This window comes from Cebus imitator, unplaced genomic scaffold (genome assembly GCF_001604975.1).
Source record: "Cebus imitator isolate Cc_AM_T3 unplaced genomic scaffold, Cebus_imitator-1.0 Scaffold28, whole genome shotgun sequence".
NCBI lineage: Eukaryota > Metazoa > Chordata > Mammalia > Primates > Cebidae > Cebus > Cebus imitator.
Window position 1 is genome coordinate 11288596 of NW_016107343.1, and position 14652 is coordinate 11303247.

Below are 14652 nucleotides of genomic sequence, written 5' to 3' on the forward strand. Positions count from 1 at the left end.
GTTAGAGCTGTCCCAACACGTGAGCAGCTGGCCAGTGGGAGCTCTATCAGGGGAAATCTGAAGCAGAGGCATGGCGGCTGTCGTCTGGGCCTTTGCAGAGGGAGTTCTGCATCCAGTGGGAGGATGGATTACATGACCACTATGAGCGCCTTCCAAACTACAGACTACTGTAGTACTGCTCAGCCAGCACCTGGCCTGCGAACCCACCAGGGCTGTCCCCTGTTAGGCGTTTGTTCTGTTGTGAACAATCTCAGGATAAGGAAATTGTACAACACCAGTAAGTTCTTATGTTTGATTTTAGTATCTTCTGCTTCATCTTAAGTCTTTATCATCCCAGTCCTATGGATGTCGGAACTAGCTGACGATGTGCCTAGCGACAATCTGTACTCTCACCCCGTGTCTTTGCCACGTGGAAATGACTGAATTTAGGAACAGGATTCAGTTTCTTAACTGGGAATTCACATTCCACTGCTAATTCTGTTTCACTCCATAAGCAATTATAGGAAGCTCTTTACTTTTGGGATGCACGGTCTAATTAGGTTTATTCTTTAAAGGATTCTCACTCCAGGAAGATAGGTTGTGATCATGCAACAGACAAAAAACACAGGTGCACAGAAAGAAAATGTGATTTTCTCAAGGGCACCAGTGAGCTCAGGATTTTAAAATCAGGTGTCCTGATGTCTAGACAGAGTGACAAGGCTAGCAGAGAGTCTGGAAGTGATGTCATATTTTAGTTTTCATGGACCCAAGAGCCAGAAAAAGGACTAATGGGCTGGCATTTAAAAAAAAAAAAAAAAAAAGGCAGATTTGGGGCCAGCTTTAGAAAGACATGTCTATCAGAGTGGCTGAACAATGGAATGAATGGCTTTAAGGCTATCTCATTTTTAAAATTCATGGACTGTATATCTGCAACCCCGGTATGTGCCAGTCATTTTGCTGGAGGTACTGGGAAGGCACACATAGACATGGCTCCAGCCTGCATGGAATGCGCAGCCTGGCAGTAAGCAATGAAACTGCAGAGACCATTTCCGCCCCTATAAGGGCAGTGAAGGGAAACAGGGCCACGTGGTAATGATTGCCTGGTGTTAGGAGGGCCGCTTTGTATGGAGTGGCCCTTCAAGAAAGTCTGCTCTGAGGAGGTGACATTTGAGCTTTGATCTGAAGGCTGAAAAGGAAACAGCATTCAAAATTTTAGAGTAAAAGATCCAGGCAGTAGGACCAACAAGTGCCAATATCCTAGGTGGACTGGGTTTGTTCAAGAAAGGCCCAGGGAGGCTAGAATAAAATGAGGGAGGAAATGGTGCAAGACAAGTTGAGGAAATCGTTGGATTCTATAAGAAGTTGGATAGCTGGTCATTAAGTCCTTCTCTTAGGGGACATGAACCTTCTCCCCAGAGGCTTAAGAGGAGGAAGCAGAGTGGATTTACTGCAGCCATGAGCCCTTTGGGTAAAGCGATTTATGTCTGATTACTGACACTGGTTCTGTAGCATCATCAGTGTTTTCAAAGGTGATTATAATTTGTTCCTCTTTGAAATATCCAAAGAGATAACAGGAACTCTTGCTTTTTTCTCCTTGGCTCTGGCAGGACCCAAACAAACTTATTTTGTTTTTGTAGGAAGGGGGAAAAGTGGGTCAGGCTGTTTTGTCATTTCAGGCATGGAGTCCTGGTTCTATTGCAGGGCCTTGTCTCCATGGAAATGAAAAATAGTGTTTGTCATGCCTGTTCCTGGATTGAATTCCAAACTCTGGACTGAACAGAAGCTGCAGGAAAGCCAGGCAGCAGGGGAGAGTGGGATGGATGGATGGAGGCTCCAGCTATGGCGACGAGGGACCTCTTCTCTTTGGCCTGAGCAGAAGAGGCAAACAACCTTTGCCCAGGTCCTGCTCTTCCTATCACCTCCCTAGACTGAGAACACCAGTGGAAGGATAACTGAAGTTCTACTTTTCTCTACTTCGCCAAAAGCTTTCCATGGACCTTGCCCTTATGTTAATTAGTCAGTAAATTCATCAACAACTGAAGTCACTGCCCGGACTTTCCCTTGCACCAAGTAATTCCTTCCAGGCTTAAGGAGCTCCCTAATGAGACTATATCTAGATATTAAATTAGTGAACTGCCTGCAAATGTTTTCATTGGGCTCTCCCACCTTTAAATTGCTTTTTTTTTTTTTTAAGTTTTCAGTTTTTATTTTTTAAAAAAAACTTAAGATACTTATACAAGACAGGGAAGGAGGAATCAGCAAGTGGGGCTTGTTGCCCCTAAGAAGTGCCCTGAATTATCTACACAGTATTTACAGAGATAGGGCAGGCGAGGGACGGCGTGCAGAAGGAGGTGGGGGCATGGGCCATGTGGACGCTGAGCATTCGAATGTTTGGATGGCCCACAGTGGCTGGTTCATGAGCCTGGAGAATTGTCAGGCTTCCATTTGTAAGGTGTCTGTGCCAGTGGTCTGGGCCTGGCAACAGTTCATTTCCAACCTTTGGTCCAAATTTCGGACACAGCCTGTCCCCGAACAGCTTGTATACTTCACCCAAAAGCCCAATTTGGAAAGCCCTCCAGGAATTTCCGCAAGTTACCCAAACGGAGGAGAGGGGACAAGAGTTTCATTTCTGTCAAAATGTTGCCCTGGCAGCAGATAGGGCAGGGCCATTCTGTGTTGGATCTGCAGATGGCATTTGTAAGAACTGTGACAGGGAAGAAAGGCATTAACTCGGGAGCCCTTTCCCTTTCTGCCTCTTGCTGAAATGCAACCTGCCGCTAAATCTAGGCCAAAGTGTGGCATGCCTGGACCAGGCTGAGACTCTGCTTTAGTGTAAGTTTGGGAAGAGAACTTCTATGCTGTAGAGAAAAAAAAGCATCTCTTCAGGCTGGGCGCGGTGGCTCACGCCTGTAATCTCAGCACTTTGGAAGGCCGAGGCAGGTGGATCACGAGGTCAAGAGATGGAGACCATTCTGGCCAACATGGTGAAACTCCATCTCTAAAAAAAAAAAAAAAAAAATCTCTTCTCAAAGCTCTTCTGGTCCCTTCTTTCAAACAGATAATCACAACTTGACACAAAAGGCACAGTTGGCTTTCTCCACTAGAAAGGGAACTAGACCCGGTGGTGGAGTTATCACCAGGTTTAGATGCCAGTGATAGGCACACAAAGAACAAGTTCCATGCATGGTCACAGGGAGCTCCTCTTAGAGCGGTGCAGGTCTTATCCTTTTGAACCCCAGCCCCATCCAGCATCCTGAAAAATGTGTGTGTGGGGAAGGGGAGACACTGAGATTGGCACTGTTAGGCACCCTGGGTCTGAGCTATGAAGGGGCAGAGCCATCCTGCTGTCTGTTAACTACTTTGGTTGATGGTCGTGTCATCTCTCTGGCTCTCTGGACCTTTTGCATTCATAGCAGTGAGAGGGTTGGACCTGAAAGGCCCTGTTAGCTCTTTCTCTGAGCCAGTCAAATCTTCTAGGAACTTGGGACTATGGGTTTATTTTCATGAGTAAAGGAAGCTGAAACCAGGAACTTCAGGAGGTTATGACAAGGAGTGAAGCTTGCTTTTTTTGTTGTTGTTAAGTGACATGGTATTTTACTGTCTAAGGAAGAGGATCCAAGGGAAATCGGAGGCCCTGGTGGCATTTGTGATTTGGGCCATTCACTTCCCTCTCCAAGGCTCTGGTTGGGTCTGCCCTTCCCACCTGTCATGACATGGGCACAGAAGAATGTAGACTCTAGCAAGTGACTAGCAATAATACAGAAAGGAATAACCATCTTCGTGGAGCCCTCATAGACTCTGAATTTGGAACTGGTTTAGCGGGGCAGACCTACAAATGGAGGCATTTGCAGGCAGCATGTAAATTTCATGCAAACGTTATACAAATACACCTGTGGCCCTTCTCTCTCAGCCGCTTGAGCATGTGCTATGGGAAAATTCAAAGGGGAGCTGGCTAATTCATATGGATATTTGCAGTGGCATTATAAAGAACTGAGAAGGATTATTAATGAAACTTTGGAATCAGCATGGGGATAGGACGTGTATAGCTGGATAACAGGGTAGTCTTCTGTTGGAAATTAGGGACTAGTAGATACCAGCATCAGCCTTTACCCCATGCTATGAATGGCAGGAACAGAGTAGGTGCTTGTGATATGTTTTTCTTCTTCTTCTTCTTTTTTTTTTTTTTTTTGAGATGAAGTCTTGCTCTGTCTCCCAGCCTGGAATGCAGTACAGTAGCTTGATCTCGGCTCCCTGCAACCTCCACCTCCTAGGTTCAAGTGATTCTCCTACTTCAGCCTCCCAAGTAGCTGGGATTACAGGTGTACACTATCACACCAAGCTAATTTTTGTATTTTTAGTAGACACGTGGTTTCACCATGTTGGTCAGGCTGGCCTCAAACTCCTGATCTCAAGTGATCCACCCACCTCAGCCTCCCAAAGTACTGGAATACAGGCAAGGGCCACGGCACCCAGCCAAGAGCCTTCTTAATAATAGCAGAAGCTCAAAAATCTTCATGGAGTGCACCATGCACTGTGCTGAATATTTTACTTAGGTTATTTCATTTAACACAGTAGTCCTATGAGATAGGTGTTTACATCTCTCATTACCAGTGCTCCTGGAGCTGAGATGATTACAGCCATACATTTGATCATCCAGGTCACTGTAGGGCTGGGCTTAGAAGAAACAGTGAAGTCAACACGTCACTGCAGTGTCCAGGTCTGGGGAGGGTGCTGAGGGTCTGATTGGGAATGCGCCAGGGCTGGGGCAGCCAGGGCATGCACTGCAGCAGGAAAGTGGGAAGGAGCAGCTGCAGTCCAAGCAGGTGGAGGCACTGGGGGCCAGAGAGACGGGTACATATTTTGCAATATCTAGGGCAGCAATGATTTTTTCTGAAGGCAAACAAGTTAACTCAAGTGAGGAACACTGGAACACCAAGTAACTACTCTGCTCTACTCGGGGTTCTGAAAAATGCATGGGTAGCTGATCAGGGAGCTGGCTTGCTGACAAGGTCTGCCTTGTACCCACAGGACCACACCAGGGATAAGGGTGAGGAAGAAAGCCAAGCAAAGTGGTACAGTGGCCACCGTGTCTGAGGTTTGGCCTGGGGGCAGGGATGCTACAAAGAGAGTCACTAAAGAAAGCCTAAAGTGTCCTTGTCCTCTTTCTATATTTCCCTTTTCTCAAGGTTGTCAGCTAGACCTAACTAAAGGAGGAAGGATCAAACCATAGGTAGCATGAGTTCCTGTGGTCAGACTTCAGGAAGCACTGTTAGCTAGCAAGGTAACCAGGAGAGGAGTCTGTGTTGGAGGTCTTAAAAATAGGGGCAATGGGGAATGAATGAATGACCTCTGGGGACCCTGCATGGCTTAAAGGTGGCTGGTGGGGGTCTTAGAGGACCTATTATGAGTGAGAGCTGTTGATTACAAGAATCTCTAGAACATCAGCTTAAGCATGTTATGCTTTGGTGACACATGGTTTCTGGCAATGCTCCGTATATGCCATGCTATTTTATGCCTTTCACCCTTGTTCATGCTGTTCCGCCGTCCCCAACCTTCTCTTCTCTCCTTCCATGCCCTCCGTGAACCCCAGACCCTTCACCTGGCTAACTCCAACACGTCTTCTGAGTCTAGCTCAAGTGCCGTATCCTCAAGGCAGCGTTTCTTTTCCTCCTTTATTCTCTTCTGTCATCCCACTCATTGATTATGTGAACACGGAGGACTATGCCTCTAGCGTGTCCTGACTAGAAATGTTCCAGCACACAGATCCTTTTTTATTCACCAAAATGAATGCCTTGCATTATGCCAGGTGGTCAGGAAATACCTGTGGAACTGAAAAGCCAGATACAAAATCATATCACCTTGTCCAGGCACTTAACACCCCTGTACTCAGGATTCTTACATGTGAAGTTGAAAGTTGAATATGCTAACCCTAAACTCTGGGAGGGAGTCTTAGTCCCATAGCCCATCTCTTTCCATCCCTACAGCAAATGTAAGGTCTTTTTTTATTTTTAGCTCTAAAATCCCAATATTTTGAAATATAATGCAATTCTGTTAATAATGGTGACAGGGTCAGATGAATGGCACATTATACAGTTTGTTTGAAAGACATAATGCTATGTGTTAGAAGATACTCAGGAATTGGTTTTATTTGCTCAGCAGGTCATCCAAATCTATGGGATAATGGGTTACCTTGTAAGAGTTTCAAGACTCTAGAAAGTTTAGTGCTGACCTTGCTGACTTAGAACTAAAACTGCAAATTTCTTCTTTTATAAAGAAGGATCGGAGCGGAGATAGAGCACAGGGTGGGGGCGTGTAAGGGGTATATGTGGGCTCTGCTCCAATCACCCAATGGAAGTGCAGATGTCCATTGGGTGATTGGAGGGAGAGGGCGAGGTGGAGGGGGAGAGAGAGAGAGAGAGAGAGAGAGAGAGAGAGAGAGAGAGAGAGAGAGAGAGACAGACAGAGAGAGGCACTGCTGAGACCTGGAAGAGTGAGGGTGCATGTCACAAGGGTCTGCAACAGACCATGATGACTGAGGCAGAGGCGCAGATAGACCCTAATGGCTGAGCAGAGGTGCAGATAGACCCTGATGCTGAGCAGAGGTGCAGATAGACCCTGATGCTGAGCAGAGGCACAGATAGACCCTGATGGCTGAGCAGAGGCAGACATAGACCCCAATGGCTGAGCAGAGGCACAGATGGATTCTGATGGCTGAGCAGAGGTGCACTGGAAAGGTAGCCAGTGTTGGGGTTTTCAGAGGAAGGTTGAGTGAGATAATTGAGGAACGTGTAGTTTAGAGTTCAGGTTTTATTTTACAGAGAGTGGGAAATTATAAAGGGGCTTTAATCATCAAAGAGGATGAAAAATATGCCAAATCCTCTTTTTAGAAAGTTCACTTTAACAGGAAAATAGGGAATGTATTGACGCCTGGAGGCAGGAAGTTGATTCCTTCTTTCTCTGTACTCACTCAGCTACCCACTGTCTTTCCATCTGTCTATCTTTCTATCCATCCGGCAAACAAACACGATTCAATGCTTGCTTCTGAGAACGAGCTTAATGATCAGATAGGCCTGTGTTTGAAATCTTGCCCTGCCTCCCATCCATCTGTGTGACTTTGGGCGATTTACTTAATCTGTCAAGGATCCAAATGTGTCACCTGAAAAATGGGATAACACTATCCATTGCAACTTCATGGGTTGGTTGGGGGGGATTAAATGAAATAATGTTTAATAAGTACTTGGTGCTGTACCAGGAGCTCATAAACACTCAATAACATTTGGCTATTTTTATGAATATTAGCATGTTGAAGGTACAGATTTGTGAGCCCTCTTGATATCAGGGATTGGTAAAGCCAGGGGTGTGAAGACCGTCACTAGGTTGGGAGTGAGTTCAGTGGAACACATGCCACTTACAGAGCCCTGCTGGGCTGTGTGGGGCGTGCAGAGGGCTGTGCCTCCAGAAGTTTGTAGGTTCTTCATACCAGGCTGTGTATGTTCAATGCTTTCGTCAGCTCAGTGGTGGAGATTTACAAAAGCTTTGTGGAGCAAGTGGGATTTGAGATGGGTCTTACAGAATGAACGGAGGAAAAACAAAGAACGAACAGGACTGCAGCAGGGAGATGTGGAGGGCAAGAGCTCCTTAGGATCAAGTAGTGAATTATAAGGGAGTCTGGAGGCAGGAGAAAGCGTATGTATATTAAGGGAAATGGGGGAAGCGTATAGGTTTGGAACATGCAAGCCCTTTAAGAGCATATAAGGAGAGAGAAAGTGTAGAGGTGTCATTTACTTTTAGCAGAGAACTTTAGATTCCATTTTGAGGATTTTGGACTTTAATGTGGGAGCTAGTAGGGCATAGTAAGATGTTGGGTTTGTATTTAAAAAGATTAATGACATAATGTGAGTGAATAGGAAGAGGAAATGGAGGCAGAGGAGACCTCTCAGCAGGCTGTTTATTGGAAGAAGGTGAGCAGGATGCCTTGAACCTGAACTGGGGCCCTGGGGAAGGAAGGGAAGGATGATATAAAGAGCTTTGTAGAAATAGAATTGGTGGAATTCAGTGATTCATTTTCCATGGAGTGAGATGGAAGAGAGGGGTCTGCAGCCTGAGAGTCCTAAAGTAAAGCTGCCATCGGGAATGGGCAGTTGTGGAAGAACGTCTGGGAGGAAAGATGTCCAGCGCTGTTTTCAGTGTGAGGCACTCAGGAGACATCGTCCGGAGGAAGCGTCTACCTGGCAGCAGGTTGTTGGCTTAGGCTACCGTCTGTGACCAGGGCCAGAAGCAGGTCGAGAAGTCTCTACCTGGTTGAAGTTAGAGAAAGCTGAAGATGGCCAGGGAGGTGACAGACTCACCTTTAGGGAAGGATTAATATCAGGCTGGGTGGCAAGAGAGGAGCTCGTGTCCGAGACAGTCAGAGGAGTAGAAGAGAGGTTGGTGTCATCAGGGAGAAGTGTCCAAGAACAGCACAGATGATCAACAGCCTTGTGTACAGACAGACAGTCTAATTGTTTATTGGCTGATGTGTTGAAAGCAACATTTTAGGTATGTAGATCTTTGCATGGTATACATAGGGTGGGCTGACGTGGGGCTGCTGGATGGTGAGGAGTTCTCATGGACGCTTTGATCATTTCATGTGAGACTCACGTGGTTTTGGATAGTTGGAGTTACTTTCCTCCAGGTTAGAATGTGTTGCCCGCCTCTTGCTTGATGCCAGTTAGCAGGGATTCTGGGTTTGGGGAAGGATGAAGCAATCTCCTTTCCATTCCAGGGTCTGGAATGTGTGAGGATGTTCCTTATCTAAGGAAGATACACAACAGCTGTGGGGCCATTGAGCCTGAGATAGGCATGTGCTTGATTGTCATCCTTTTTCTAGTTCTTTTTGACACAGGGTCTCACTATGTTGCCCAGGCTGATCTCAGACTTGTTGGCTCAAACGATTCTCCTGCCTCAGCCTCCCAGGTAGCCAGGATTACAGCTCACGCCACCATTACCAACTTCTGTAGTTCTTTTTTGAGCAAGCTATTATAGCTGGGGCTAGAGGGTAGAGTTCCTGGTTGTTCTAGTAGCATAATCCTAGAAGACAGTTTAAACCTGGGAATATGTGGTTGTGGGCTGGAGTTGGTCCTAGAGCAAGGAGGCTCATCCCAGAAGGACAAGTGTTGACACCTGCTCTCCACGCTGCCCCAGGGGTCGTGCACTCAGGGATCTGCCTGCCACCAGCCCCACAGCCTGGCATTTCCAACCGAAGAAAAGGAACGTACCTTCCTTTCTCCAGGGTTTATGGTAGCAAAGGAGTTTAGAGAGTAAGGATAAGGAATGGGTGGGGCAAAAACAGGAAGCACCTCTTTTGAAAGAGACATCTTGGGCCTCTTCCAATAACAATTATTGTTAGTATTAGAAATGAGATTTTATTTTATTATTTAATTTTTGAGATGACGTTTTGCCCTGTCACCGAGGCTAGAGTGCAGCGGCATGATCTCGGTCTACCACCACCTCCACTTCCCGGATTCAAATGATTCTCCTGTCTCAGCCTCCCAAGTAGTTGGGACTATAGGCACCCACCACTACGCCTGGCTAATTTTTGTATTTTTAGTGGAAATGGGGTTTCACCATATTGGTCAGGCTGGTCTTGAACTGCTGACCTCAGGTGATCTACCCACCTCGGCCTCCCAAAGTGCTGGGATTACAGGGATGAGCCACAGCGCCCAGCCAGAAAGGAGATTTTAAATGCAAATTCTGTTTTAGGATGAAGTGGAACATTGGGCCTTGGTTTTCTCCATACATCTTTGGGACACATTTATCTTCCTTTTCTCTGGTCTTTTTTTTTTCTTCCTTTATCAGTTTCCTTCCAAAAGTTACCACACTGCCTGCCCCCAGCTTCCTGCCCACACTTGCTGGGTTAGGCTCTTGGATTTGTTCCCTTCCTTTCTTTCCACTAAGGATGCCCAGGTGGAAGGTTTTGCTGAAAGGGGCATGGTTTTCATTGCAAATGGGGCCAATGGGACATCTGAGGTCACAGCTGCATCTTCATGCAAATGACAGTGTCCCCAGCCCTGCACCGCACTCCCTGAGGGAAGGCTGGGATGCAGCCTGCAAGGGGGTCCAGGGTGTTCCCGTAGCCGACCCGGCTGTGAGACTGCTGAGTGGGTGGGCAGGACACCCGCACCCCCACAGCCCCGTGCTTCTTTAGCTTTCCAATCTCACATTTCCTTTCCTTCCCATTTCCGCTGCCACTTTCTACTTAGCCTCTCCCTTTCTCCATCTCTTTCTTTTCTCCAGTATCGCAAGCAAAGCAAACATTTAACTGCATTTGGTTTCTCTCTCCCCTCTGTCTCTCATCTCTTCTTCTAGTCCATTGAAAACAGAAGCGAAATATCAAATAGTATTTTATTTGCAGCTTATAAGCCTTGACGTAAGTGGATTTGGTCCTATGGGAAGTGCAAGGTACTTATTGGGAATAAATGTTGGGGTATGGGGATATGGAATGTGAGAACTTCTGCTGTATGCATCTTTACCCTGGGCAGAGGAAGCAGAAACCCATATGGCTTCCTTACAAGGAAATAATATGGTGTGGGTGAGTGACAAATCAGAAGAGCTGCACTTTTGTTTCTAAGCTCTCTGTGATCAGAGGGCATTTAGCTTCCCTCTGCCAGGCACTGGTCTTCATTTTTTAACATAGGGATTATGGTACTTGCCTTTACTCCCTGGGTGGAATGTTTCAAGAAATAACACGTATGTGAAGGGCTGCGAAAAATAGGATTGTTATTGTTATCTTCATGAACAAAAATGTCTGAACAAAATATAGAAGTTTTGCATTTGCAGCATGTATAAAATGAGCTGATTGTATTGGATGGTCTCCAGTGAGTCTTTCAGGTATTAAATTCCATGTGCCCCAAACAATTTTTGGCGTACAATAGGGGCTCAAACAATAACGGGATGGACGGACAGATGCATGTCTAAATGTCAGTTGCCCATTGCCCTCCGGCGTCTGTGTCCACGTGGGCACTGCTGCCCTCCCGTGGCCAGCAGCAGTATTACGGTGCAGCGAGCCGCAGCCTGGGCCCCTCTCCCGGTGTCTCCCCAGCCCCTCACCTGGCTCCCTGAGCTGGCTCTTTTGGACTTGTCCTTGGCCTCGATCACTGACTGCCTGCCTTTCCTCCTCCTTCTCTTTCCACCCCGCTCCCTCTCTCCATCTGCCGCTGCAGCACTGCCAGTAACTCCAACCGCAGCACGCCGGCCTGCTCGCCCATCCTCCGGAAGCGGTCTCGCTCGCCAACCCCGCAGAACCAGGACGGAGACACCATGGTGGAGAAGGGCTCAGATCACTCCTCAGACAAGTCCCCGTCCACACCGGAGCAGGGCGTGCAGCGCAGCTGCTCCTCCCAGTCCGGCCGGAGCGGCGGCAAAAATTCCAAGGTGAGCAGTGAGCCGGACCCCGCCAGAGGCTGCATCTCCTTGTTAGGGGCTGCGGGGAGCGATGATTGGGGTGGTGAGCTGGAGAGCATCTGCGAGGGTCCTCACAGGATGAACAGACCTAAAGGCCCAGAGGTAGTCGTTATTCAGTGAGGTGAGGGGGCAGGCAGGAGAGACCCTAGTTAAATATCCTCCCCGCTAAGCATTCTTGGGGGGCTGGAGGAGCTAGGGAGGCTCAGATTTTTTTGAGATTTGGAGGGGAGATGCTCTGGGAGTCATGAGGGGGTCATCCGTTTATTCCTGCTACCGTTTTCAAATTTGGTCCCTGGAGTAGGGGTAGAAGGGAACATTATTTGGGACAGCTATACTGCTAGGGAGAGTCCTCAGGGAACCTTGCAGAATGCTATTTTTAACCTCCCTGGCCATCATCCCTGCCTTACCTTTGCACTAACTCACTTGGTACTCACCTGGCAGAGAGGAGAGTGGCAGGGCCTTTCCATCCTCCCAAGGATGTCAGCACTACTGCCTGAGTACCTGGCCCTTGGCCCATGCATATGCCTAAAACAGGCCCCGGGGGAGCCCTGGGCTAGTTATGGTTCCCTAGAGACGTCCTCCCCCACCCTCAGTCCCTTGGGGAGCAGATGTCTTTGCCCAGGGGCTCCTTCAGGAAGCTTCTCTTCACCCTGGGACCCCCAGGGCCTGGGAAGGGGTTGGGGACCCCTGGGAGGCATGGGAGCTGGCTTCCCATTTGAATTTGTCTTTTGATTTCTTGTTCTTCCTCTTCTTCCCCACCATTTCCCAAATACCTTCTTTGCATGCATGGTCTTAGTCTCACAAGCGCCTCTCAAAAGTAAGCCATCTTTTGTCTCTGTCCTTTCATCTCCCCTTTAGTGTCGAACTGTCTGTAGTGCTCAGCACCCCCTCCCTCTGGCCCTGCCGATTCTGGCCCTTATGTCCTGCTTGGTCCCCTTCCCAGAAGGGCCGGCCCCACTTTGCCCCGGCAGTCTGGCTTGGAAGTCATTGAAGGCCCCTTTTCACTGCACCTGATGTCGGAGAACAGACCTTCCCCCATCCCCCACCTGACACCCATGTCTGCCTGCTCCCTGGACACTGCCTTTGGCTGGGAATTTATTCTGTCCTTACATGGTATGGTCGAGAAACAGAGTCCTGCCTGGCCTTGGTTTTATTCCTTTGGGGTGGGAGACCCCATCTGGTCATACTGCAGGCCCTCCCTATTGGTGGATGATTCTGGAGTGCCCAGCAGTGGTGAGTGAGGATGGAAGTAGGGCTTCACTGATTGAGGGGCAGGGTTTCAGGTCAATGAGTTCCCTGGTGCAGCAGCCGCGCCCTCAGGAGTTCTGCCTATACGCTGTGTTCCTCCCTGCCTAGAGCTGCTCAGCCTGGGCACACCTTAGCACTTCTACCCACTGCCCAGACTGGGACTCAAGGAGTGCTTAGGATCCTGGATCATGATCAGAGTGGGGAGCTGTTCTCCCAGAGGGTGGGGTGCCGTGCCTGGAGGTTGGCAAACATTGGCAGACCCTGGAGAGATGTGGCCAGTGCCAGAGTCTTTGCCAGGATCCCAGGAATTCTGAGCCGTAGGAAAACATGCAGCGAGAGGAGGGTGAGTGACAGGTGTTGCGGAACAGCAAGGCCCATAGGGCAAGGGAGTGGGATGAAGCCTGAAGAAGGGGAAGCCACGGATGACTTCATGGTAGTCCCATCTCTCAGTGCTTTGGGGAGGAGGAGGGTGAATAGCCGTTCCGTTTCCTGAGGGAAGCACAAGAGGCAACACAGCTAATCCTGTAATCTGTGACCTTCAGACTAAATGCACATCTTGGCTCTGAGAATTTTAAATGGCCGTCACTGGCTGTGGACAGGAGAGGAGGAACTCCTCCTGGAGTGAGGAAGGCAGCAGGAGTTCTCTGTGGGCTCCGATGGCTTGGCAGGTGCAGGCGTGTCTGATATCTGGGGATGGGGTTTTGAAATGCCCTGTGGCAGACCCTCTTGAGCGCCTTCCACCTCTACCTTGGTTGATGTGGGTCTAGTGGGTGCTCGAGACTCAGCTGGTGAGAGGGAAGATATGGCCTGACATGGGCATCAAGTTCCCCGCTCCCTGTTCCTGCACACTTTTCCATACAGATTATCTACACCCCAAGCCTGGCTCTTGAGCGGTTGGGGATGTTCTGTAAGCTCCAAGTCAAGATACATCATTTGAGTGGGGCAGCCAGGACGAGCGTCAGGTACCAGGTAGATTTCGGAATGGGATTTTGGAGAGGCTAAAAGAAGACATAATGAAGGGACTGAGCACCAAGCAGGAATCAGGAGCTGATCTGGCCCTTTTCATGGGAACTGAGTACAGAGGTGCCGGGGTGAGTGCAGGTTTCCTTTCCCCTGGGAGATGGGGTGAAGGCCATGCCCATTCCTGGTCTGAGTCTTCTGACATTGGTTACCCACTTCCCCACTTCATCCTCCCACTGATAATTGCCATCGGCACCTACCCCACCTTCCTTTCAATGGAGTTAAAATAGGTCAGGCTTGTGCAAGGAGGATGCTGTAGTATCCCAGGTGGAACTGGGAGCCGCCGTGTTGATCTGGGACGTGTATGTGCAGGACACACAGACTTCAGAAGAAGAACACAAGAACCAGTAGGGGAATTAGGTCCTTTGAAGGCCAGGGTCTGGAGCAGACGGTACTGTGAAAAGAGGAGGGGACACGCCCCTCCCCAGTGGAACATCTTCTTGGGTTAATCACATGTATTCCCAGCAGGCGATTTCATGGCTATTTTGGCTGATATTGTAGCTAGGCCACCTCACTCCCTGTCTCCTGGCCACCCCTAGAGGACACCATGCCTTATATTTTTCTGGCAAGCTGGCCAGTGCCTCTGCTTCTCCCTGGGGTCAGGTCCCATGCACGGGGTCTTTCTTCCCTTCTCTGGGGCCTCATTTCCTCATTTGCTACTCTGTAGGTGTGGCATCAATAAGGCCCGGTCCCTCTGGATCCGTCAGTCACTGTGCTGCCCATGCCCACCCTCCTAGGTGCAGCCCTGCCCCAGCACTTCCCTCCCAATGAGTTTGTACCGCCGCCCGGCTTCCGCTCTGTAGTGACAGCCTGTGGCCACCAGAGGGAGTGAGCGGCCGTTCTGCCGCTCCCCCCACCTGCCCCGGCGGCGCTAAAGCACACCTCCCCCCTGCCCCACTGCACGCCTCCCTCCCGCGGTGCACGGCATCCCCGGCGCCGTGGCACTCACCCTCCTTCCACTTT

At 49.0% G+C, this 14652-nt stretch overlaps 1 protein-coding gene across 17 annotated transcripts in view; it reads left to right on the forward strand.

Annotated features, from left to right (window-relative positions):
• GRAMD1B (GRAM domain containing 1B) overlaps positions 1-14652 on the forward strand; it is a 269384-nt gene that overhangs the window by 211290 nt on the left and 43442 nt on the right. For 9 of the 17 annotated variants that reach the window (XM_037736771.1, XM_037736767.1, XM_037736768.1 and 6 more), the window contains one exon: positions 11181-11391. In XM_037736771.1, the coding sequence (XP_037592699.1) occupies positions 11181-11391 (211 nt within the window). Of the gene's footprint in view, positions 1-11180; positions 11392-12217; positions 12239-14652 lie in introns of all 17 variants that reach the window. The other 8 variants (XM_037736762.1, XM_037736763.1, XM_037736765.1 and 5 more) reach the window with 1 other exon arrangement.